The sequence below is a fragment of the Talpa europaea genome (genome assembly GCF_964194135.1).
Source record: "Talpa europaea genome assembly, chromosome: 4".
In the NCBI taxonomy this organism is placed as follows: Eukaryota; Metazoa; Chordata; class Mammalia; order Eulipotyphla; family Talpidae; genus Talpa; species Talpa europaea.
Window position 1 is genome coordinate 15,207,132 of NC_140070.1, and position 26,898 is coordinate 15,234,029.

Genomic DNA, 26,898 nt, shown 5'->3' on the forward strand with positions numbered 1-26,898 from the left:
ATAAATTTCATTCTTTATTTAGTCATCTTCACCATTTTTGGTTTTCTTTTACTCTTAATGATCATATTTTTATTTAGATCTTGATAATTTTCAGTAGATAACTAGTTTTTGCAAAACAAATGGAATGTTCATGCACACAAGTATCATAAAAATTAAATATTCTTAAATGTGCTAGAATATTTATTGGTGGGATATTTTATTGTTTTAAATTTATATTTATGTGATATATAACTAAAATACATTGATATATTGTTAAATTGTACATGTTATAGCATAAAATAGTTTAAAATTGAATGGAATAGGCCACTTTTGATAAAATGACATCAAGTATTAATTTATTAAATGGATAACAATCTATCCTGGACTAAATTTGGAAACCTAATTCATGATCAAAACAATACTTTATTTACTTGATACAATTTGAAGCTTTATATAAATAAGTTCACAGAATTTTACTCAGGTGGAAAAGTTAGTGAGACACATAAATATAAGTGTACTAATGAACTATAACTGGTGGTATATATTTAAGATAATGGTGATAACTGAATGTATGGTTGTGTTTGAAAATTTTAAGGAATGTAATAAAATTGTGCATTTCACTTTTATTGGGACTAGGAAAATAAATTTCTATATTACCAAGAAATTCCACAGTTCACCCATTTCACTTTGAAGCAAACACAATTCTGTACCCCTGGGATTTTTCTGCAAGTCTAACTGCAAAGCAGAAGTCCAAAAAGTATTTGTGTTCATAAACCACATACACTTTAAGCATTCAGAAACTGATATATGACACAAAAAAGATGATGGGTTTAATTCTTCTTGAGAAGTTGAGTCTTGGCATGTTTTTATGCAATTTGGGTTTCACAAAACCTATTGTGAAAATCCTTGGTCTTAACGCAATTTGACTTAGTCCTTATAATTCTAGATCACCAGTAAATCCGAGGATTTGTCAAGGCTCAATCTGTCCTCTGGGAGCTTTTCAAATAATAGTCTGGTCTCTGGGGAAAGAAATGCATGTTTTATGACAGTATTAGGGTCTGCTTAAGAACACCACTTTGTGGTCAGGTTCAAGTGTGGATTCCACCTCTGCCCTCTATTAGTTCTTTCACTTCTTGCCAGTTACTTAATGACTTTGACATTGAGCCTGAGTTTTCTCATTTGCAAAATGAGGTAATTAAAATAATAACACATCGGGCTGGGGTGGGGATAAAATAAAAATAAATTATGAAAGCTATAGGGTACTACAAAATACTGGCTGAGATTCAATCTCTAGATCACATTCATTCTATATAGGTTCCTAAAGAAACTTAAATGGAAAAATCATTTCCAAGTAATATTGATATTTTTAAATGAAGTAAGGTGATGAAAATTATACCATTTAATATATAATGTGCATCTAGACCACCGTAACTTGCAATCACATAAAAAGAGAAAGAGCATAATGTCATAGTTAAGAACATAGGTTTGGAAGCTAGACCCTGCCATGTACAAATGTAGGATCTTTGGCAGGTCACTTCATCTCTTTATGTCTTCATCTTCTCATTTGCAAAATAGGGATAATCATAGAGTTCTCCTCAGTTGTTGTTACTAGCACTGAATGAGTTAATATATTTAAGAACTTAGAATATTGTCAAATGTATTATGTATGTGTTAAATATCCTTATTTTTCACTTCTGAAATTTCTTACCATGTAGCATTGTATTTCTATTTCTTTTAATCCTTACTTCACCATATGCCAATTTATTTACTCCTCACTAGCTAATAACTTTTCCTCTTGATGCTAGCTCAAAATAGTAAAAATTGTAATTGTCTTACAATTTACATGTAAAAAACTTGGTTGTGTAGACTCAACCTATGATTTGTTGTAATAAGCTATGGTTAATATATTTAGTGATAATGGCTTTTATCTAGTTCCAGGCATGGCATTGGCAAGATGGTATTGGGGGAAAATAAAACCATGGATATTTCAGTCTTCTTATCAAAAGCCCTAACTTTCAGATATAGGAAAATATATGTGATAGAAAGATAAGGCATGTTTGACTTTACATTCCTGGAAACACTTTATTCTTCACATACCATGAGAACTAGATCTGTAGCCATTTGCTTCTTTAGCTGCTTGGGTCTGAAAGGACCTAATGTTTACAACCTGAAGTAGGTATTGTTTAATCCCTCTGTTTCCAGGAAATCTGGATCAGTTGCCCCTTAGTGTTTATTTTAGTGATTATTCCTTTTGCAGAAAAGTGAGTGAAAGAACGCAACTACACATTAAATTTGGTTACTACATATCAGATCATGGTTTATTGCTCATCCAAGTCAAGTCTGTGCTACCCCTTGTATGAAAAGTAAGGCATAAAGGCTAGACCATTGGAAAGATTTCTGGATCCTAAAGGCCAGCAACGCTTGGAGTTTATCTGGCCTTTGAAAAGACATAGTGACATTCTCAAAGTGTAGCGTGAGAGCCCAAGATTCTTCCATTCTTGCCTGTGAAGTGTCTGATGACTCCGGAAAAATTTAAAATCCAAACAGGTGGATTACCTATGTCAGTAATAGGTGGGAAGTAGGACTAATTTTTATTTATGTTATTTTCACTTGTTATGAATCTTTTCACTTGTTTCAAGATTCAAGTTAGGAGCTGTAGAAAAATGTGCTCAAGATGCGTGCCTTTACCTGCAGCAAAAGCAAGAGCAAAAAAGGCCTCCCAAAGCAGATAAAGAAGCCCATGACATTAGTAACAAACTTCGGAAAGTTAAAAAATCTATTGAGAAACAAAAGGTGATGTAAGTATTGCGAAACAAAAGGTGATGTAAGTAAACAAAAGGTGACTAAAAGGGTCCCAATAGGAAACATGCAATGAATGTGCTAGAAAGACAGTTTAGTTATGGCTTGAATTTATTTACAGATGCAGTAAATTGGGTGGCAGAATATAGTAAAGATAAGTGACCATAATATTTATATATTCTTTGTTGAATTAATGAGTCTCAATTAGGACTTGGGAGAGGCAAAGCCACAGTCAAAAAGTATAGGCAGATGATGTACCTGACTTAATCACCCTTCAGAAAAAGCCCATCTTTGACACATGGGAATCTTGACTTTCAGGCAGCCCTCAAAAGACTTGAGAAAGCCTTCATATCTTGGATCATTATATGAAATGTGCTGATATATCCTCACAGTCACATATGTAAACACAGAATACGCCCGAGAATGAATTGAAATGCCAAATTTATGCCCCTAAAAGTTTGCTTGTTTGACATCTCTTCCATGTTCCCAGTGTCTAATTCTGCTAACTTGAGGCCCAAATGTTTATCCTTCCCTATTATGCTCTACATCTTTAGTCACTGCCTGTTCATTGTATCTTCCTTGGATGTCTGCAGACATTCTGTTTTTGGAATTCTGGACCTTAAGATTCACCAAGTTAGCTAATAATGGTCTTGCTAACATTGCAATGGATTTAATTATCCTGCATCAAATTTCTTCCTTGCTTACCTGATGAAGACTAAAGTATCTGGTTGTGGAAAATATGCCCATATGTTTTGTCCTTTGCCCTAATATTTTGACTTGACTTGCTCATCCATATCTATACTTTTCCAGATTCTGACCCAATGTGGTTGATTTTTGTACTTCCATTCAGTCAGTTACCACCCGTGGGCCAATTCTTTACTCTGAGGAGAGATAATAACCTCACAGGAATTTCCAGGACGTTCTTCTCAGTCAAGAGCGATTCTCCAGGGAATAGTGTATTTTGTCAAGTTCATGATCTCTTTTTAATAATCATGTTTTCACATCATCAATTTAATGGATCCTTAATATTCCATTGTGTAGATATCAGAGCAGCTATGGTATCCACTTCCAGGAGGGAAGAAGAATGACCTAGAAATGCAAAGAGCAAAACTAGTGTCAGTAAGACCAAGAACAGGACAGTGTTCATCACTTTAGCAAATCCCAGCACTTTTACAAAAGGGAATTAGGACCATCTGGTAAAAGTAAATTTGGCAAGAAAGTTACTTAAGAAAAGAAAGAAAATGGGCCTCCACTGGTGGCGCAGGCGGTTGAGCGCTGTGCTGTGAAGCTGTCCACAGCCTCTGCCACGCCTGTTTTATCCCGGCCAGCGGGCGAGGGTCCCTCATGGCGAGACAGACTTCTCCTGTCTCGCCCGCTGCTCCCCTCAGCAGTGTATTTCAGTCAGTCTGCCTGTTCTGCTCCCTGCTTTGTCTGGTGAATCCTCTCACCCTCCCGTGCATCTGGCCTATACCCCTATTCTTGTAAATAAATAAATAAATAAATAAATAAATCTTTAGAAAAATAAAAAGAAAAAAAAAGAAAGGGAATGTTTGGAGAAAATGTGAGTGCATAGGAGATTTTTTTCATGAGTATGCACAAATTCCAGAGACAATGAGGAAGTATGTTTGAGGAAGATGAAGTCAGGAGAGACAGATGTTTATTACACTGAATGTCTGGGTGAGAGGGGCATCAGAGAAACCTTGGGCTTCCTATGTTGGTGAAATCTGAACATTCATTACCTAAAATTTTATTTTCATGAACAGAGAGGAAAAAAGCCAGAAAAAGCCCAGAAATACAGATCAAAGCCTAGTACATGAAGCTGAATACAGCAGTCTACTCAAGAGTCTAGAGAAGAACCTAGGAATCCCTCTGGACTGCACATTTGCTGATCCAAAAGCAATAGACGATGAGGTGAGACCTTTTGAGTGAAAAGGTCCTCAAGGAACCGACTCCACTCAACAGCCATAACTTCTCAGTTACAGACAGTGTCAAATGTAATAAGTAAACACGATCCCTACCGCGACAGACAGCTCTGTCTATCACCTGCCAGCTGCACATGACTCTAGAGTACAGCAGAGAAAATTTGAAAAGGATAGAATTAGGATTTATAGATTATTTCATGCTTCTTAACAATTAGCCCAAAGTGTTATTTCTTTCTGTCACACTGTTTTTCACAGCCTGAATTCTAAACCTCAACCTCACATGCCTTATTTGAATATTTGCTGATAATACACTTTAAATAATGTACTCAGAATATCTTAAAATCAGAGGCTTTCTTTACTACAGTCAAAACATTTCACCAAAAAGGCCCTGGAATATCTAAGAACGATAGTCTTTGGTGTAGCAAAGCCATCATCACTCATTCAAATGTAATCAGTGCCTTTCTGGAAGAACATTTTATCTGTGACTACATACACATACATGATGTCATGTATGTGTATATTGTGCATGTGAGTATGTATAGATGATTATACGTACATATATACATGTAAACAAACACATAAACACATGAATAGAATACATTCTATTCATTTTGTATTATTTTGTCAAGTTCATGATCTCTTTTTAATAATCATGTTTTCACATCATCAATTTAATGGATCCTTAATATTCCATTGTGTAGATAACTTAAACAACTGAAATTTTGCTTTTGCATACCTAGACTTTGTTGTTTTTATTTTCTCTTCCTCTCACAGACAGTGTTTATCTTTGTCCATAACTGTACACAGTGCACTTACTCCATAAAGCATGAATATTTTTAAGGTCATTAGTGACCACTTCACAATGTGAAGTAAGCATCTCTGATCATCTAGAATAGGGACCCAGCTCTCTGTCTTTCCCTGGGGACACTATAAGACTCCAGGACAGAACCAAGACAGCCATGCCTCACACCTCCCCTGAGGGTTTTATCTACTGCTTGTTCAGTATCTTTCATCCCTCAAGTGAAATGAAGCATTGTGGGGTGAAATAGGTGAGAAAGTCTTCAAAGATTTGAGACTAGTACCTTTAGTTACTGTTGCTGCCATAAAATGTTTTTTATAGTTCTGAAAAGTCCATGTCAAGTAGTTGCCTTGTTGAGCCAAATTATTACATAGTCTGTTGTCATTTTCATTTAAACATTTTGATTCAGATGTGATTAAAATTAGATAAGAAATTATCAAAGTCCCTAAATCTCTTACTGTTTTTAGTCTTTGCAGATGGTGTTCAATCGAGTCCGTTCTTCAAGAAAAGGTGAAGAACTCAAGACTTTGGCAATGAGGGGCATTGGATATCATCACAGGGCTATGAGTAACAAAGAAAAACAGTTAGTGGAGATTCTCTTTAGGAAAGGATTTATTAGGGTAGGTACATTTTTTCATTCTCTATGTTGGAATTGTGTCTGTGAAACTGAACGTCCATGAAAAGTGGAAAATGCAAACATTCTCTTCTCATACCATTGTGGCTACTTTTTTTTTTTTTTTTTTTTGCAACCTAAGTTTGTTAACTGAATATTCCCTTTTCATTTAATTGAGGGGTTTGAAGTTTAGCATTCAGTTTGCCTTTTTATTTGATGAAATTAAGATATTCCCTAAATACATGTTTTTCTAAATAAATCTATAATGAAATACACCCTATGATAACCTTGGAACAACAACTAGCTTTTTCATTTATTGTAATGTCAAGGGATTTTTTTTTTTCAGTCGTTCATATAATTTTGGCTACAGACATTCTTTCATAGACTTGTAGGACTTTTATGATAGCATTTTTACCAGATCTTTTCCAAACTTCATGGCTGAAGTAAGAGTAAGAATATATTGCTTGCTTGGGGCCAGTGCATATCTAGTTATTCCTATCTGTTCTCCCTTTAATCACTGACAGTGGATGAGAGGAAGATTAACTTAATATCGCATGTAAACCAATCCTTTATGTTTTGTTAGAAATGTCCTGTGAGGATGCTTGTGGATAGTCTGGATAAACTCAAAAAAGTATTTGCATCTTTTAATCTTCATAAAGTGAATGTTGTGGAAAATCTAACATTTTAACTAAATGATAGTTATATTATCTGGAAAAAACAAGATATACTTAGCTTTTATCCTCACTAATGTCATTTATTTTAAAACTCAATAAATGGAAACAGGATTTTCTACATGTTTTTAAATTGAGGGTAAGTGTCACATTTATTTTAATCAGCATATACTAGAACAAAAATAGTGTATGTTGAATAGTGGCCACAACATTACTATTAGTTTAATAAATGAATAACTACATCAATTGAAAAAGGTATAGAGATAGCTTTATTATCGAAAGCATATTTAAAAAAAGGTACTTGTTCTAGTTATAGTATAAATTTAATGTTTTCTGTTTTGTTGCATTTTGATAGATACCGAAATATCACTTCCAGAATACTTAGTTTCCTCCGTTTATTAAACGTTACTATTAACCATAGAATGTATAACAAACAATATAAAGAGAGAAATTAGAAATATCCTGTGTCACATGGAGAAAATGAACAGAAGTGGATTACTTAAGAAACTTTAAATTTTGTCCTATGCTTTTTCTAGTCAGATTATTTATGCATACAAGAGCAGGGGTACAGGCCAGCGGTGTGGGGGGTGAAAGGATTCACCAGAGACAGAGTGGGGAACAGAACAGGCAGACTGATGAAGTACACTGCTGAGGGGAGCAGCGGGCGAGGCAGGAGAGGTATGCTGCACCATGTGGGTTGCTCCCTGGTCAGCTGGGAATCGAACTCATGCTGCAGTGGCTGCAGACAGCTTCACAGGCTGTATCTTAACCCCTTTTGCTACCAGGGAGACCCATGTGTCTGTATTTTGTTCAGTGATAGGGAGACAATGGGCAGTGGGGTTTGGAGTCTGGTGTAGGACAAACAATAATATTCAAGGAAGTCATTAATGCTATGGAAAGAAATAATGTAGGTTAGGGAGAAATGATGATCATAAAGGTAGTTATTTTAGATATGATAGTCCAGACATTTCTATTTTACATTTGAACAGAGAATTGAGCAAACCAAATAAGTGAGTATTTAGGAAAAGAATATTCTGGGTAGAGGGAAGAGTGATTACTATGGCACTGCTCTGGAAGGTACGTGGAATGTCTGGAAAACCAATGATACCAATGTGGTTGGTATCTCTAGCTTTCCCACTATCTTTTCATTGAAGTCAAAGAATTTCAGTAACTATATGGCAGTCTATTGAAATGCTATTTTATGATGTAATTGTTTTATTCTCTTTCTAGGTGGTAACAGCTACTGGGACTCTTGCTTTAGGAATCAACATGCCTTGTAAATCTGTGGTTTTTGCTCAAAACTCAGTCTATTTGGATGCTTTAAATTACAGACAGGTATTGCCATGTGCATGAACGTGCTATTGCATTACTGCGATGTGGCCATAAAATTGTTGAAACTGTGTCTTTAGTTTGCAAACATGCTGCACTTTGCTGTCTAACACACCTTGACATTCATTTGTAACTGTGATATAGTGGGAAGCACGTGAGCTTGGGATTATGTGACCATCACTAACCAGATGTGTGACCTTGGATGAGCTACCTAAACTTCCTGATCCTTCTTTTCTATCTCCAGAATAGGGATAATAATTACTAACCTGTAACAAATGCAGTAATTTTTTTCCTCAAATTTTATTGATATAATTTTGGGAGTACAATTTCATGCCTTACTCATCCTCCACCAAAGTTCCAGTGCAAGTACCCTATCCCCTTATTTTAGTAAGATCTTGCAACTCAACAGGATAAACCATGGAATATATACTCAGTGGAATAATTCAGTATATACTTCCTCAGCTTGTTTTGTTTTGATATTTATTCTATATTCTGCAAAGGTGTGAAACTATCTGGTAACTGTCTTGTACTTCCTGACTTATTTAACTTAGCATAACCTCCTTAAGATCCATCCATTTTGTCCCAAATAACACTAATTCATCTTTTTAAATAGCTGAATAGTATTCCACTGAGTATATATTCCACAAATTCGTATATGCAGTCATCTTGCAAGAATTAAATGAACTAATTTGTGGGGAAGGTACACATCGAAGGTGCACATAAACATTTAATTGTTCATTCCCTGTGCACTTGATTTTATGTTTCTTTCTTCAGTCTATTACCAAGACTACTTCATTGTTCTCCTGAGTGGTATTTGATTTTTGCCTTGTAATTTCTGTTTCCATTATCTTTCATCACACATTATTGGTCTTGAATTATTAAAAGTTTTCCTAATGTTCAATTCTCCTCACTGTGCTATGGCCAGCAGACAGCATAGTTTATCTTCATATGGTTTCCTTATTCAGGAGCATTTGATGAATGCTTCTGTTAGCAGCATTGAATTTAGATAGATTAACCAACATTCAAGGTTTTTTCAGAGCGTCCTTCCTTCTCTAAACACTTATATCTTATTCCCTCATAGACCTTGTTCTTACCCAATATTATATCTTAGTGTTTCCCAGGCCTCGATGCTCTGCATGAACTGTCCTCCTATAGCATCTGTGAGAATCTCATATTAAGGGTCCTGGAGCCTGAGTGTTATGATGTTTTGCATGATGGACTTGGGAAATGTCAGGACATGAGTCCTGACTCTTCCACATCCTGGTTGGTTGACTATGGACAGGTTTCTTAAATTGTCATGCCCCATGTGACATGTAAAATGGGAATAATCATTCTATTCACTTTATGTGGTTCTTGTGCGTCTGTTTAATTGATCTGGCACATTCTGAGCACTTAAGAAATGAGAATGAATGTATCTTTAAAGACTGTTCTTAGCTTGCTTTCTATAAGTAGCATTTTTGAGTTTTATCTCATATATTTCCCTGATTTAGGTACTTGTTTTATGGTCATTTGTAACAACACAATTGTGTGTAAGAGAGAGCAGGAGAGAAAGGGACAAAGAAAAGGAAAAGAGAGAATTGGTGTAATAAGGTCAGCTGTAAGGGAACTTGACATAAGGTAGTCTTTTTTTTTTTCTTGTGTACTATATATGCCATTATAAAATATCTAGCCTGTTTTTTTTTAGCATGAAATATTTACTTAATGAATGTCTCACTGGAGCTCTATCTCAACCATGGTCAAATTCCTAAGTTGAGTTTAGTTTAATATTTAATGATTAAGTGTATTCAGCATTTACTTGCTCAAAAACCCAGTGTAGAAGGCTCAATTCTAATTCTAATACTTGGATGGAAAAAGCATTTAGAGAAATTTATTTTGTGATTCTGTCTTGTTTCCAGATGTCTGGACGTGCTGGAAGACGGGGCCAAGACCTGCTGGGAGATGTATATTTCTTTGATATCCCAATGCCGAAAATAGGGAAACTCATAAAATCCAAAGTCCCTGAGTTGAGAGGGCAGTTCCCTTTCAGCGTAACCTTGGTGCTGAGACTCATGCTGCTGGCTTCCAAGGGAGATGACCCAGGGGACGCCAAGGCAAAGGTACCCTGTGGACACTGTCTGAGGCTGATGGGCTACAGTGGGGTCTACTCTTCTTTTAGAAGTCTGTGGCAGCAACTTTTCAGTTTCATCTGTCTTCCTTCATTCCCTCCCTCTCTCCTTTCCTTCCTATTGTATATTGAGGGAATGGAGTTCAACTTTTAATTTTTACTTTTTGTTTTCATCATTCTCTAATATCTTGTAAGTTCTTGAACAGTGCAGGATTGGGGTGGGGTGGGAGAATAATAATTGACTTCACTTGTTTCCTCTAATCAAACAAAATTTGTGGTTGTACAGAAATTTGGAATTTCCCAAGATTACTGTTTTCATATGTGACATCCGCTGTCCTATTGTAGGTAGAGGTGTAGCTTATGGATTTAAAAGCTCCTGGGTTAGATTCCGGTTTTTACCATTAGGAACATAAAAGTTTATTTTTATGATTTCAAAATAAAGGAGTTAATATTTTTTCATAAAAATGTAACTCAAGTTTATCAAAGCATATTTGGATAATACAAAGTTGAAAGAGGAAAAAAAACCCATCCACTCCTACTGTCCAAAGACAATCACATGATTATTTTGGTATTTTTTCCAGTAATTTTTATTGTTTTTTACTTTATTGAGGTGACATTGGTTTACAATAGTGTATGATTTAGGGAAAGAGGTTCAAACTTCCTCAGTATTTCAAACACACATGAAATACTCACTTAATAATGAATGTCTCACGAGCTCGATCTCAACCATGGTCAAATTCCTAGGTTGGAATTTAGTTTGATATTTACTGCTCTTTAGTAACACAGATGTAGATTTTAATACTGCTGGACTTTAATTTGCTGAAATTCTTCACTGTTTCATATGTCGCTTTCATATTATAATATGAAAACCAACAAAGCCCCTGTAATTCTCTACTCATGCCCTGTGACCCATGCCTCTTTTGTTTCCAGGCATTTTTCTAGGCACAAGTGTTCATTTTTAAAGAATGTTGTATTTATATTTAGATGGATTTCAGAATATGGCAATAAACGCTTCCTGAGGTATTTTGCACAGGTTAATATTTTGTGTCGAGTTCCACCATGAGAGAAGAAAAAAATCATAATTAAATATTTTGATTCTCATGTTTGTGAATATACATTGTGAAAAAGACCTCTTCTTTCTGTTTTTTGTATATTGATGTGCACACTCAGTTAAATCTGATGCTATTTGCTGGAGCGAAGAATCTTCTAGGACTTTTGTAATGAGGTGACTCCTGTGTTGTTATGACCTAGAGAACAGGCCCATATTATTTTAGACCCAAACTTTCCTACTTTTGAGTTCTTAATTTTTACCTCTTATATGGGAGATAAAAATACATTATCTTGCCAGACCTTAACTTTTTTTTAATAAAAAAGATTATTAGAATGGTTAATTTTCTTTGCCAACATATTTGTTAAGATGTCTCTGTAACCACATTTAGAAGATTCTTAAATGTGACAATACTCCTAGACTATTCTCTTCACTCATTGTATTGAAGTAAGATAGCTTCTTTGCTTTCTGCATTTACTATATAGTGTCTCCTCTAGACAAGTCATTCTAATTTCTGTTTTCATTTAGTTTATTTGACTTGTTTCTGCCTAAGTAATTATATGAATTTTTTTATCCTTATATTTCAAATTCTTTCCCCCAGGATATGCTATTCTTTCTTTGGGCACTTTTAGATTGATGCTTAGATATTTTTTTAATGGGATAAAATACACGTAACGTAAAACTTGCCATCTTGACCATTTAAAAGTATACAGTTCAGTAGTATGTTAAGTGCATACTTGTTGGTAGTTTTGGAACTAAGAAAGATTTCTTAAATTTGACATTTTCTTTTGTTATGTTTTTGTTTTGAGGGAGCTATCAGTTTAAACCCGAAATTCTTTTTTTTTTTTTTAAAGATTTACTTATTTATTTATACAAGCACTGGGTACAGTCAGAAGTGCGGGAGAGTGAGAGAATTAACCAGAGCGGGGAGCAGAGCAGGCACACTGAGGAAGTACACTGCTGACGGGAGCAGCGAAAAATGCCAAATAATTTTTTAAAGAAATTCTTTTGCTGCACAAGGAAAACATTTTCTTAAGTCAGCTCTTTTTGTAAATGTAAAAGCAAATGTCTTTTTCCTTCCTCCTTTCTCCTTCACTTCTTTACTGCTACCTTGTCTGCTAGCCTTGTGGTGAATAGAGATTCTTTCTTTTACCTCTCTAGCCTAATGGTAGCCTGGCTTAAATTTTGATGATGTTGTTAAGTGTCTCTTTTATTCGACCCTCACTGACATTTTAGTGAGCAGTTGAAAGATACCTGAAATACCACCTAGTTACTGCTTTATATTGGAAACCAAAGTAGTTTTATTCAGCCAAGTTTCATTATTTTGGCAACATGGAAGACCATGGAATAATATATTATCATATATCTTGTTTTCTTCCAGATCAACCTAATAGTTATAAGCCTTTGAATGAACTGAATTCATACTTTTTACCAGATTTTTAGCAATGTTTCATTCTTCTAATTCTGTTTTAAGTGTTCTGTGTTGTTAAAGGAAGAATGTGCCATGTAAGACTTGGTAAAACAAATGTTATGGAATCTAATTATTGATTCTTATATATTGCCGGTATCTATGTAATATAAGTGACATGGGTAGTATTTATCTTATTTTGTAATTTTTAAAAAAGATTTATTTATTTAATACAAGAACTGGGGTACAGACCAGAGGTGCAGGGGGGTCAGAGATTCACCAGAGACAGAGTGGGGAGCAGAATAGGCAGTATGACTGAAACACACTGCTGAGGGGAGCAGCGGGCAAGATAGGAGAGGTCTGCTGAGCCATGTGGGTAGCTTCCTGGCCAGGGATTGAACTCTTGCTGCAGAGGCTGTGGATAGCTTCATAGTGCTGTGCTTAACAACCTGAGCCACCAGGGAGGCCCTGTATTCTTTTATATGATGGACTGTCAGTGTGGTCACAAGAGGAGAGAGAGCTGAGATTCAGGAAAGCAAAGTTTCTTACAGGCATGTCCTGGAGACAGGAGCAAGTGCACCCACACAGGGCCACGTGTGAAAGGCACTGGGCAGTCAGCCGGGGCTGGGGGAGACCAGGGCTGGGCACGGTTTCAGCCATGGCCTTTGTGGGGGTTTCCATGGGAAAGGCAAGCATTGGCAGAGAAAGCAGTTTCAGACTGTCCTGTTTGAACAACTCTGCTGGGGTTTGGGGTCTGCAGTGCTCTCTAGTTACCTGGCACCGATCTGACCTTTGGCTGATTTAGGACAGAGGAAATAATTGGGTTGGTGTGTGAGTGTAAGGTAAGAAAGTAATTGGGGGGAAAACTTGGGGTTTGGTTGGTTTGCACAGGAGACACAAGCTTACGCAAGTTGTCATTTTCTATAGTAATTCACTAGCCCCGTGAGGAGTATTTTTTTCCCAACCAGAAAAGTTTTTTTAAGATGTCAAAACAGGGCCTCCCTGGTGGTGCAAGAGGTTAAGTACCACACTATGAAGCAATCTGCAGCCTCTGCGGCACGAGTTGGATCCCTCACTGGCCAGGGAGCAACCCACATGGCGCAGCAGACCTCTCCTGTCTCCCCGCTGCTTCCCTCGGCAGTGTATTTCAGTCAGTCTGCCTGTTCTGTTCCCCAGTCTGTCTCTGGTGAATCCTCTCACCCCCTGCATCCTCTGGCCTGTACCCCATATGCATAAATAAATAAATCTTTGTAAAAAAAAGTCAAAACATCAAATATATAAAAAAAAATACTCTACACCTATTTATCATTTGCAAATGTATTTCCTAGCACTAACATTGTATGAATGAAAGTACTCTTGTTTTTGCAGGTGCTGTCAGTGCTAAAGCACTCATTGCTGTCCTTCAAGAAGCCCAGGGCCGTGGAAATGTTAAAGCTTTACTTTTTGTTTTCTTTGCAGTTCCTGATAAAAGAGGTATGATGTGCTTTTGTCTTTTTGTGATATAGGATGGCTACTATCTATCTCTGTTTCTTATCTTACTAATAAGTGATAGAATAATAAAAATTGGGCCATATAGTGATTGTCAGTCTCTCTTATGTTAGTATTATACACTATTTTATATTGGCGCTTAGTAACTTATTAGTGTATGTGATGAACTGAGTCATCAGACTAATAAATAATTCTTGCTTTTTAGGGCTATTTAGATCAAGAAGGTCATCCAACAGGGTTTGCGGGACTCGTATCACATTTGCATTATCACGAGCCTTCTAATTTTGCTTTTGTCCATTTTCTTGTAAGAGGCCTTTTCCATGATCTCTGTCAGCCAACCAGAAAAGGTAAGCCAGGTGTATTGTAGTGTGTAGTCCAAAAAGCGTCGCAGAAACTGACGTGAAGCTAGCACCTCAGAAATATTTTTTCTGCAAAGAGAGTATTAATTAATATTTAGATTATTTATTTTTAAAGATTTATTTATTTATGCATATAAGAACTGGGGTACAGGTCAGAGGTGTGGGGAGTGAGAGAATTCACCAGAGACAGAGTGGGGAACAGAACAGGCAGATTGACCGAAGTACACTGCGGAGTGGAGCAGTGGGCGAGTCAGGAGAGGTCTTCCTCGCCATGTGGGTAGCTTCCTGGCTGGCCAGGAATCGTGCTCGTGCCGCAGTGTCTGTGGATTGCCTCAGAGGTTGCATCTTAACCCCTGCGCCACCAGGGAGGCCCAAATATTTAGATAATCTAGAGAAGATAAAGTTACATAGCTACTAATATAGATTATGTGGAATATAGCCATATTTTGTCCCTATTTCAAAATGTCAACCACTCTGGATTATTAACTTCAGGGAGTCCTTGGCTCCAGGATTCAGAGCATATTAAGTAATATATAACTTTTTAATAAGCATTTTCTTCTAACTAAATATAATAGATGCTCATCCTGACAAAGAATGTAGGAAAGCATTATGTTAAAAATAATGCTCATTGTTAATATTTGTGAATCTTTTCTTTCAGTTATATTTTCTTTGAATATAATTGTATAGTGTATTTAAATAGTGTCATTATTTGCCAGTGTGTATATTTTTTTAATTACCATTTGCAGTGCTTCTTCATATTCCATTTTACCAATTTTTATTGCAAGTCTTGAGTTTTATTTTTAAACAATAAATCCCCACAAACTGTTCTTTCTTGTGTTTAAATTTCTTCCAGTTTTCAGTTTCTGGTGAATTCAATGCCTTTCACACATTATTTTACTTTATCTTCTATCATTAACTGATAGAAAAACTGCAATTTGCACAATAGGTCTAGTCACTATTCTCTGTAAATTCTTTGTCATGCAAAACAAAGATACCCCAGGAAATTCTGTCCACCGCCACCCCTGCCCCCCCCCAAAAAAAATAAAATAAAGCTCTGTAAGAGAATAAATAATTTCAAGCCATAGGAATTACAGTTGTTTTTATTGATGTGTGTATGTGTGTGTGTGTGTTGGGAGTAGGGGTTGGGCGTATAAAGATGATTATAAAGATAGAGAAAGTAAGTCTGGTGACATCATGAGGCCATAATACCTCTATCATTACTTTGCAAATGAGGAAACTGAGACAAAGAGACATTAAATAAATTGCCATCATCACAAAATTTTAGTGTTAAGAGCCAAGATTCAAATATAAGTAATTGGCTCTACAGCCCAAGTTATTAAATGTAACACCTCTGTAGCCACTACCTTAGAGTGCATTGTTGTGAAGGATACAGAGTAAGTCAAGTGGGTCATATTTTATTTCTTTTCTTTTTTTTTTTTTTAAGATTTGTTTATACAAGAACTGGGGTACAGGCCAGAGGCGTGGGAGGGTGAGAGAATTCACCAGAGCCAGAGTGGGGAGCAGAACAGACAGATGAAGTACACTGCTGAGGGGAGCAGCGGGTGGCAGGAGTGGTCTGTGTGCCATGTGGGACCCTCGCCGGCAGCTGGGGATCGAACCAGCGCTGCTCACGCTGCTCAGGCTGCGGGCATCTTCACAGCCCAGCGCTCAACTAGGGGAGGCCCTAGTTTGTTTTTATGAAGCACAGAGTTGCAATCAGTTTTTTGAGTAGGTGAGAGATATGATCATAAAATGCTTTGGAAAAACATTCACCTACTAGGATAGACTGAAGAGCGGCATCTAAGTCAGGTGATAAGGCAATTTGTGGATGGGGTGAGTGGGGTCTGAACTAAAGTGGGGAAAAATGAAAGAAAGAAGGCATAGATGTAAAACTGGTAGCAGATTTAGTCATTGCTTAGTTGCTATATTTGTCATTAATTTTTAGTTCCCATGAAATAAAATTCAATGTAGCATTCAATTTAAATATTAGAAGGTGGGATTAACTAACTTTATTACATTTAAAACAAGAAATTTTATTTTGCATAGGATCAAAATGTTTTTCTCAAGATGTTATGGAAAAGCTGTTGTTGGTATTGGCACATCTGTTTGAAAGAAGGTATTTTCCAGCAAATTTCCAAGAAGCTAATATCAAGTTTCATCAATCAAAGGTAAGATTTATAGTTCTGATAATATTTAGTAATTAAGATAATTTAATAGATCCTGCCAGAATTGATTCAACAGGAGTGAGATTTTATTGTCTCGTTGTGACGTGTGGTGGCGGGATGAAAAATGGATTACCCAGAGTCCATGTCCAGAACAATGAGAACCCTAGAGGGAGTACCCCAAGAAAGTGCAGCCCAGCTCCAAGGGCAGTCTCATTTTTATTTAGAATCAGACAGAAAGTAAAAAGATCAAACAAGCAAGCAGGCAAAGGGGGAATGCACAAGTGTATGGGGGATGCGTAGCCAGCTGGCCCCAGCCAAGGTTGAGAAATAAGGAGAAAGTCAAGGAAAGTCTCAGTGTTTATCCTAGTCTAACCATAACGCCTATTGCTGTTTCTGCACATGCTGTTTTCAGCATGTATAGAGCCTCACACTAGGACTTTTGCCCTGAGGGGTTCCGTATCAACTTTTCTGTGTTTCTGCACACTGAGAGGCACGGAACAGTCAAAGCAAAGAATAATCAAAGCAAAGACACTGAATAGTTGAGGCACACAATAATACAAGCTCCCACACAAGATTAATTTGTAGAATAATTTGTTCTTTTTGTTTTCAATGGTATGTTTAATCTGTAATTCATATTTCCCTCTATAAATCTGTGAAAAGAGAGGCACTCCTTCTGGTGGAGTATAACATCACTTGAAGGCTATCAGATCCTGTTATAAATAATTACTGATGAAAAAACCCTGAAGCTTAAAAAAAGTGAAAAAACAAAAATATATGACCAATTAGTAGGAAAGGGGCAGGCAATTGTCAACACACAGATAATATCTATTTTAAGACTAGAGATGAAATAATAGTTTACAAAATATTGGCAAAAATAAATCCAGTGAGGTTTTAAAATCCTTCATAGTCAAGTAAGGTCTATGCAGTTGTACTTTGTTGCTTTCCCCACCAAGTGTGTTATTAGATTCTTTGACATATTTGCAAGTCTAATGTTATTTAAGGGCATGCTTCCTGTTAAAAGATGATTTTGATTTAATAGCAAGAAGGCAAATTATTGAGAGAAAAGGTGTTACTTTTTATAGAAGCAAATAGAACAAAATCTGAGTTTTACCTCATGAAGGAATGAGAAAGTGACCTTGAATAAACAGCTACAGAATTATATTGCATTGTTCTTTTTCCCAAGTTTTAGTTTTAAAGAGTGGTATATAGATGTCTCCAAAAAATATTTGACCTCTAGGTGTCCTTGATGATCTTCTTTATGATTTAGGTGTTCCTGGAAGACCTTCCTGAGGATTTTGATGCTGCTTTACGAGAGTATAACAAGAACATTTCAGAGGATTTTGCCTCTTTCCTACTATTTGTTTCCAAATTGGCTGATATGAAACAGGAGTATCAACTCCCATTGTCGAAAATAGGTAGGTATATACCATTGTAGAATAATTTAAAGAGTAAATAACCTTGTGAAGAATATTTTACCCCAGAAGAGTAGAATCCTGGACTCTCCTGAAAGATAAGTCCTCCTTAGAGTAAAAGGCTCTCTTCTGCTTTCCAAAGAAAGAAACTATGATTATTAGAAGTTAAAAGGACGAGAGAGAATGAAGCTTAAGAGTCATTTATAAGTCTTGGTAAAGGTTGCTTTTGGTTCAGGCCCGGAAGATGGAGTAATCTGTGAGATGGAGAGGAACTAAGGGCTATTTACTTTTCCTGAGGGGAAATAATGTTGGTTGTGCATAAGCATAGACTTTGGAGAGATTACCTGAGTCCAGCCGCTAATTCTGCTATTTGTTATCAGATGGACCTTGGAGAAATGATGGCATGATCATGCCTTAGCTTTCTTAGTAAATATATTAGAAAGAGAATACTAGGCTACCTAGTTTGGGTGAACTTTAAATGATTAATATATGTGAATATCTTAAAAATGGCATCTGTCGCATAGTAAATGCTATTAAACTTTGCTTTTATGTTTCATAAACTGTTAGGTAGAATCTTCAAGAAAAAGTAAGCAAGAAAATGTGACCAGGGTAAAAGGCAAGCATTCACTCTGGGTAGTAATTTCCTGGTTTCACTATCTGCAAACATCCTCAACTGAAAAGAGTCAAGGAAAGGGGCTTCTTTGGTGGCACAAGGGGTTAAGACGAAACCTATGAAGCAATCCACAGCTGCTGCATCAAGAGTTTGATCCCTAGCCAAGGAGCAACCCACATGGCGCAGCAGACCTGACTCGCCCGCTGCTCCCCTCAACAGTGTATTTCAGTCAGTCTGCCTGTTCTGTTCCCCACTTTGTCTCTGGTGAATCCTCTCACCCCCTATACCTTTGGCCTGTACCCCAGTTCTTGAATGCATAAATAAATAAATCTTTAAAAAAAGAAAAAAATTAGAAAAAAGTCAAGGAAGTAGAGTTTGTAGTTTCCTGAACCCCGTTAAAATGACAAAAAGCAGACGCTGGTAGTGGAGCCTCTGAGCACCCTCAGGAGGCATGACAGAGAGTGTGAATATTCTGTTCCTTAAAAATTCAAAGCCATGTTTCTATGCATGATCTGGTTCTTTATAAGAACACAAATAGGAAAAAAATGCCCTTTTCACATACCATTTCCAAACCTAAAGCTAATAGTGACTACTTGGAAAGTTTCTGAGGCCAAGTCTGAGTTCAGTGGGGGAAAAAAATACCAAAGTAATATTACTCTGAAAATAATTCTGAAGTGTAAGTAGAAAATACTGTTTATAGCCTTTTATTTCCTGTTGATCAGAGCAACTAAAATATAATACAAATTTTTATAGTAATATTTATAGTGATAGCAATATTTACTGCTACCTTTTCTGGAATGTATTCTATGCCAAGATGTGCTATTCACTTGATGTGATATATCTTTTTTTTTATTTTTTATTTTTTATTTTTTTGTGGGACCCTTGCCTTTGGCCGGGGAACGAACTGGCGCTGCAGAGGCTGCAGGCAGCCTCGCAGCCCAGCACTCAACCGCTTCACCACCAGGGGAGGCCCGATGTGATATATCTTATTTAGTCTTTATTAGGATATGGGACTTGGAGGGCCTTAATGGTGGCACAAGGGGTTAAGTACAGCACTATGAAGCTCTCGGCAGCCACGACTTCAATCCCTGGCCGCCTGCTGCTCCCCTCAGCAGTGTATTTCAGTCAGTCTGCCTCTTCTGTGAATCCTCTCATCCCCTGCAACTCTGACCTGTACCCCAGTTCTTGTATGCATAAATAAATAAATCTTAAAAAAAAGTTATGGGACCTGGAAACTTGTGAGTGGGTCCTCTTGTGGCATGGTCTAAGTGAGATGGTCTAGAACACATGTGTAAGCTTTAACAATTTGGCTGATTTTTAAAAACTAATCTATCCCAATCTACTCTGGTCAGATTTCACAGGGGAAAAATGTGAAGACTCCCAACTTGCATCTCACCTGATGAACTGCAAGGAAGGAAGAGTAGCTGTTTCTCCATTTTTTTGTCTCTCGGGGAACTCTGATAGTGATTTGCTTCAACCAGGAACTCCAAACCATGTAAGTGGAAAATGTGGTTTGCTATAAAGGCATTTCAGAAAGAATGGGTTTGTACTTCTGGTCAGCCTAGAAAGGACTTCAGCTTTCCCAAATTGAAAACAAAAATGCCAGATGTAGCAGAAATTTCAGGTATATCCAGAAAATTGGATACATGTTCTTGAGACCAGTATGATTCATTTCTTAGTGTTGACTTGAGGGATCCTGCTTCATTCTAGAGTTCCCAGGCACTATCACTTCCATTTTTGAAGACTTTAGGGAGATTGACAGGTTTGCCTTGAAAAGAGCACATAAATTTTTTTTCCAGGCTTTCTTAGTTTTGCTATGTAACAGTAAACTCCATTTATATTCTGGATCACTGATGTCCTAGATGGAATACAAGGAATTGGACATATTTAGAAGATACTGGATAATCCACTTGAATGTTGGAATAAACTTGTAGAAATTTAATTTTACATTTTAATGCAAAAATTGAAATAGAAAATAAGCTTTATTTCATTTGATATTAAGGTTTCACACTTTATTTTGATTTTACTTGCCCTGGTATAATTTTACCTTATGCTACCGCTATATGTATCTATCTGTCCTGCCCTTCTTCCCTCCCAAGGAATCATCCTCTCCATCATATTTCTTAGCTTAAATAGTGTATACTTTCAATTTCATAGTTATTTTCTGTTGATTACAGAAACTTAAAAATAATACAAATTTTGGTAATTATTAAAAGTAAACTTAATATTGTGTTGGAAATGTATATATTAATGAGATAGGCTATTTCTTTTTGAATTAGTCCATATAAAATATTGGATGAATATTTACTTATTTTCAGAATGAGACAGTGTTCTAATTTCAGATCTCAATGTGCATACTAAGATACCTTAGTCAAATAGATGTTAAGAATGGGACAACTTTTGTTATAATAATAATACACAATTTTTCTAATTCCTTTTGAGTTACATGCCTCATATCATCATCAATGTTTACTTTTAATTTATCTTAACTGACAACTTGATTAGATTCACTTTCTATTTTGTTGAATTCAAATTGGAAACTACCTATTTTTTTAATATTTAAAATCTGGATGATTGAAATTGTCATTATTATGCTGTGAGGCAGCAGTGTTTATGGACAGAGCCAAGCCATTCTTCAGGTTTGCTTAGGATTGCTCCAGACCAGTGTATGTGAAGAGATTCTTTTCCTTTCCCTTGAGGAAAGTGCTTTAAAAATATTGATCAACAGTAGTGACTATAAAGCATGATGAAGAAACCATGAACATTCTTTACTCATAAATGGCAAATTAAGAGAAATTATATTTCTGCAGGCCATTGTGGACACAATCAATATCAATCATAATCAGGCTCCTATGCTGAGTTCAAAGAAATATGATTGCCAAGGAAGAAGAATGCCGCTTAATGCTTATGCACTGGATTTCTATAGACATGGTTCCCTGACAGGATTAGTCCAGGACAACAGGTATGTTCTCGAGCTCACTCTGGCTTTCTCTCTTGCTCTCTCACTCTCCAGCTCTTTCTCTCTTGTTACAGTTCTCCCTCAAGGTTTGTTATTTCTACCTCCACTTCTTACCTCTGTCTTTTTGTCTATATCCATGTCCATGTCTTTCATTTCTACCGTTACCTGTATTTCTATATCTGTCTCCATCTCTATAGTTATCTATACTCCATCTCTTTATTGATGTCAAATGGATGAACTTAACAAATTTTAAGTAAAAGTGTTTTTATAATTTCAAGTGTAACCTAATTGTGCAATTCTTGTTATTTTTATTCATATTTTACCAGCCATATCTTGGGGCTTACAGTAACTCATTTGACATAAAGATATCCTCTACAGATAAAAATATTTGCACATATTCACAGATATATTTTCATTTGTTACTCTATTATTTATTCATTATTAGACTTTTGCAAACTGAACAGCAGTAGGAAATAGTGCCATGCTCTCCATTATCTGAGAAGAGTATATATAAAGCATATAATAATTCACATTATTGAGGATTGAGACCATGATCTTTACTTTAGCCATTTAGCAAGAAAACCATTTTCAATGAGAGTAAGCAGGGGTAAATCAAAATCCAGGATTCCACAAAAAAAAAAAAAATTCAGGATTAGAGAAATTAGGCATTGAAGGCATAGGTGTCAGTAGGATTTCACACCAATCAGGATTTAAATATACAATGTACATACAATTTTGAACAATATATATTAAAATACATAAAACTTTTGACACACTTGAAAAAAATGATCATTTAAAAATTATGATTCATTTTTGTGAATAGAGTAGTTGTGATATTTATTAGTAAATAATTCATTTGTCTTTATCCTTTTGGTTTTTTATCCTTCTGAACTTTAATTTCTTACTTTGGTTTTCTCCTGAGATGAGCAACCTCTCAGGTTCATTGATTCTTTGTGGTTCTGACACTTGTTACTTTGGAATTCATAATCATCATTCCCATCGATTAAATCATTATCTGGGCGTCTATGAAAGAAATGATCCTTGTAAATAATCAATTTTTGATCAATATTCAGTAAATTATTGATAAATCCAACATTTCCATCTGAAATAAGTTAATTTTTTTATACTATTAATTTTCTAAATGTTGTTTTGTTTAGGATGAATGAAGGAGAAGCCTATAACATGTTGAAAGATTTTGCACTCACCATTAAAAGTATCAGGTGTGTTATATATTTTAAATATTAATTTCAGAGCTCTAAAAATATAATAATTTAAAAATGTTGAATTCATATTTACAGATGTCATTGAGTCTAATTGGTGTTATGAATTTCAGCTCCCCAAAGGTTTTACAGAACTTCTTAATACTCTGTGGTATTGTCTCTGTAATGGAATTAGTTCCACAGTTCCTTTGACATAAAATTCCACCTAGACCAGAGGCTTAGTCCTAGTCACACTGTACCAAAATAAACACAGTCACTGAAGGCACAGATGTCAATAAGATTTCACTATGCAATGTACATACAGTTGTGCCTTGTGGTCACAATGATGGGTTTATAACTAGGAGGAAATTTAGTTTTGTCGATACGGATCAAAGAAGACACTAAGAAAAAAACAAACTCTGAAAACAAGGTAAATAATCAGATCATGACTGTTTTCAGTCTTTCATCAAGCAAGTTGCGTTATTTATTTTTGGATTTCCTTTCTCCTTTCTTGCCACCTGCATATTAGTTTCTTACTGTTGCTGTCAGAAATTGCTACAAACTTAGTAGTTTAAGCCAACTTAATTTTCCCATTTCAAGGTCAACTGAGTAGGAATTTCTATCTGCAATCTTAATTCTTCTTTGCTATGAAACCTACCACATTCATACCTTTGGAGGACATTATTCTGTCTTCCTTTAGAAAATGTTTCAGCAGATACTGGATACAGTAACAGAACACAAAATGAGTCTGTAAGGGATGTGTGAAGAAAGGAAGGGAAGCTATTATTTTATTTTTTTTTAATTTTATTTTTAAATTCCCCATACAATTGCAACCCCCTTATTTTGACCCCAATCCCTCCTTCCCCACCCCACCATAGTGTGTCTCTGTGTCATAGTTGTTTGTTGATTTTGAGTTTTTCTTTCTTAAAGTTATTCTTTTTCCTGGTCCCTTATTTAGGTTTTCTAGATTCCTGCTATGAGTGAGACCATCCGTTATTTTTCTTTTTCTTTCTGGCTTATTTTGCTGAGTATGATCCCAGGAAGGGAAGCTTTTAAAGGAAGAAGGGATAGGAATGTGGAATTTTGTGACCTTTCAAAATCTTGGTAGTAGACATGGACAGGAGCTGAATGGAACTTGTTCAATTTATTTAGTACAAAGTTTTTATTTTTAGATAATTATGCTTCTTATCAGTGTTTATATTTTGCTAACATTTCATCTTCCAGTGAGATTTACTTATTTCTGTGTACTTGAGGAAAGTCCTCCTTATAATACCCTCACTAAAGTGGGTGGTTTGTTGCATTTATAATATATGTATTTCCATTTACAGTGTTTCCTTGAGAGAGCTATGTGAAAATGAAGAAGACAATGTGGTCTTAGCATTTGAACAGCTGAGTGAAACCTTTTTTAATAAATTTAGTGTTGTCTAAAAACAAACATAGCGCCTCCCTGGTGGCACAAAGGGTTAAGATGCAACCGATGAAGCGATCCACAGCCTCTGCAGCATGATTTCGATCCCTGGCCAGGGAGCTACCCACATGGCACAGCAGACCTCTCCTGACTCGCCCGCTGCTCCCCTCAGCAGTGTATTTCAGTCATCTGCCTGTTCTGTTCCCCATCCTGTCTCTGGTGAATCCTCTCACTCCTCACACCTCTGGTCTGTACCCCAGCTCTTGTATGCATAAGTAAATAAATCTTTAAAAAAAAATAAAAGTAAAAACAAATGTCCATCCAAACTACTTAAAATATTACCTTAGGCTTTTCTCAAGTCATATTTTGTGATTCTCCTGCTTTTCATCAGAAATGCTATATAATGACGTAGAAAGAGCAAGCACAGTGGAGCCAGAGTTGCCATCGAACCTACCGTGTTCTCTCATGAATTCCTTTTTAATATTATTGAATATCTCAAATTTGGTTTCTTTATAAAGTTGAGTGATGCTGCTTATGTGCCAGCTAGTTTATAGATTGCAAGGATTTTTGATGTGATTGAAGAGTCAATTTTTACTCTGTGAGGCCTAAACAAATATTATATTCTCAGTGTTTTTCTCCTCAATGTCATAATTTGTAAAAAGTTTATATAAGTTAGAGTAAATGATTACAGTGTCCTGAAATGAAAATATATTCTCTCAGATTAATTTACGTGAGTGTATGTGACTTAGATATTTGGGTATCAGTAACTTCTAGTTAAGTGTAAGCTAAATTTTAATATATTTATATAAATAAGAGTATTGGTATAATTTTTTAAATGTTTTCAAATAAAAACATACATGATGATTTGGCTTGATTTTAATTGTATCCGAGTGACTGGAAAACCATAAATAAATAAAATGAGTTTAATCTGCTTACTTCTTGTGTCTTTGTGTTAAATCTATGCATCTGTTAACCCATTTGCACGCATTTTATATTCAATATTATATACATAATCATTTTCCCTGCATAGCCTCAACCTCAGATAACATTCTATTTTAGACTCTAAACTTGAGTAGAAACTTTCATCCTCAGAGCAAAAGGTCAATTCTTTCTTACTACTCAGATGACATTATTGTACATAGGTGTTATGTATAATAGATGACACTATTATACATAGATGATATTGGATTAGAAAAATATCTGTGGCTCATTTTGTATGGAGATGAAATACTCTTATTTCCTGAAACTGATTCATTAGTAGATGTACCATGTTAGGGGTTTCTATTTCTTTTTGCTAGAACAATTTTCGTTGTTTTCAAATACATACTACAAACAATTTCAGAAAGCCAAGAACTAAGAAACCAAAATGATTTCTGTTGCTTCCTAATCGCTGAAACAATGAAAGACAATATATTATCCCATTGGGTTTTTTTTACCCCAGTAGTTTCATAAACCTGAGGGAGACATGAAGATGTATTGTTCCATATGACCGAGTCAATCTGGCTCTCTAAATTTTAGAATAAGATTATGTCTTGCGATCTGGTATTCTTAAAAGAGTGGGTTATTTATTCCCAGCCCCTCAGAGTTGACTCCTAATGGACAGCCCTTTTTAATTTTTAGCAACAGCATTGGAACTACTCATGAAGACTGAGTTTACATAGGAATTCTGAAGTCATTTTATATTTTAATTGTAATAATTTATAATGTGATTTTCCTGTTAAGAAGCATACACGGAGACCCTGGTGAGATTTAGTGGAGAATGATTAATATGGCCATAATTTATTCCCATGTTTTTTCCCAAGAGAGGAAAAGATGATATTGGCACTGGGCTTCTAAAGGATCTTCTTGAATAGCTGTTTATTTAAAAATTTTATTTTCAGAAAATTGTAGATGCAGATGCAGTAACAAGAAATAACCCAGAAAAATCCCATATAGATATAATCAGTTTACTGAATGGTAATGTCTTGCATAAATAGTATAATACAATATCAGAACTGGGAAATGAATGTAAAAATAATCCATTATTCAGATGTCTTCAGTTTTATATCATTTACTCATTTGTATGTATTTAGATCTATGCAGTTTTATTGCCTTTGTAGGTTTGTGTACCTACAATCACAGTCGAGATACAGTTCTTACACCAGCTCTCCCTTCTACTCCCTCCTACCTGATTCTCTTCCCATCCACAAGTCCCTAACCTCTGGAAACCACTAACTCTTCTCTATTTCTGTATTTTGTTATTGCGAGACCTCTATAAATGGAACAATGCAGCATGGAATCTGAAATTGGCTTTTTTCCCTAGCATAATTCCCGACACCCCCTTTTCCAAGGTTTTGCCTGTAGCAATAGTTAATTGCTAAATAGGATCCCACAATATGGACGTATCCAAGTTTGTTAAAAGACATTCAATGCATTGAAAGACTTTTGGGTTGACTATGGAAAGCTGTCAGGAGGCTCCTCAGTCTACTAAAAATGGAGCTACCATAGGACCCGGCAATTCCATTCCTGGGGATCTACCCAATGGACACAAAAACATTGATTCAAAAGACCACCTGTACCCCTATGTTTATTGAGCACTATTTACAATAGGTAAAACCTGGAAACAACCCAAATGCCCAAAAAC

At 35.9% G+C, this 26,898-nt stretch overlaps 1 protein-coding gene across 1 annotated transcript in view; it reads left to right on the forward strand.

Annotated features, from left to right (window-relative positions):
• Nucleotides 1–24,295, forward strand: part of LOC311170072 (putative ATP-dependent RNA helicase DDX60) — a gene marked incomplete at both ends in the record, with an annotated part of 60,042 nt that extends 35,747 nt beyond the window's left edge. Inside the window, 13 exons of the mRNA XM_084232403.1 lie at nt 2,619–2,777; nt 4,542–4,689; nt 5,967–6,119; nt 8,014–8,118; nt 10,008–10,208; nt 14,041–14,145; nt 14,366–14,507; nt 16,566–16,687; nt 17,952–18,099; nt 20,062–20,204; nt 21,520–21,671; nt 22,826–22,888; nt 24,196–24,295. Of these exons, the coding sequence (XP_084088529.1) occupies nt 2,619–2,777; nt 4,542–4,689; nt 5,967–6,119; nt 8,014–8,118; nt 10,008–10,208; nt 14,041–14,145; nt 14,366–14,507; nt 16,566–16,687; nt 17,952–18,099; nt 20,062–20,204; nt 21,520–21,671; nt 22,826–22,888; nt 24,196–24,295 (1,741 nt within the window). The remainder of the gene's footprint in view (nt 1–2,618; nt 2,778–4,541; nt 4,690–5,966; nt 6,120–8,013; nt 8,119–10,007; nt 10,209–14,040; nt 14,146–14,365; nt 14,508–16,565; nt 16,688–17,951; nt 18,100–20,061; nt 20,205–21,519; nt 21,672–22,825; nt 22,889–24,195) is intronic.
• Nucleotides 24,296–26,898: the final 2,603 nt, after the last annotated feature.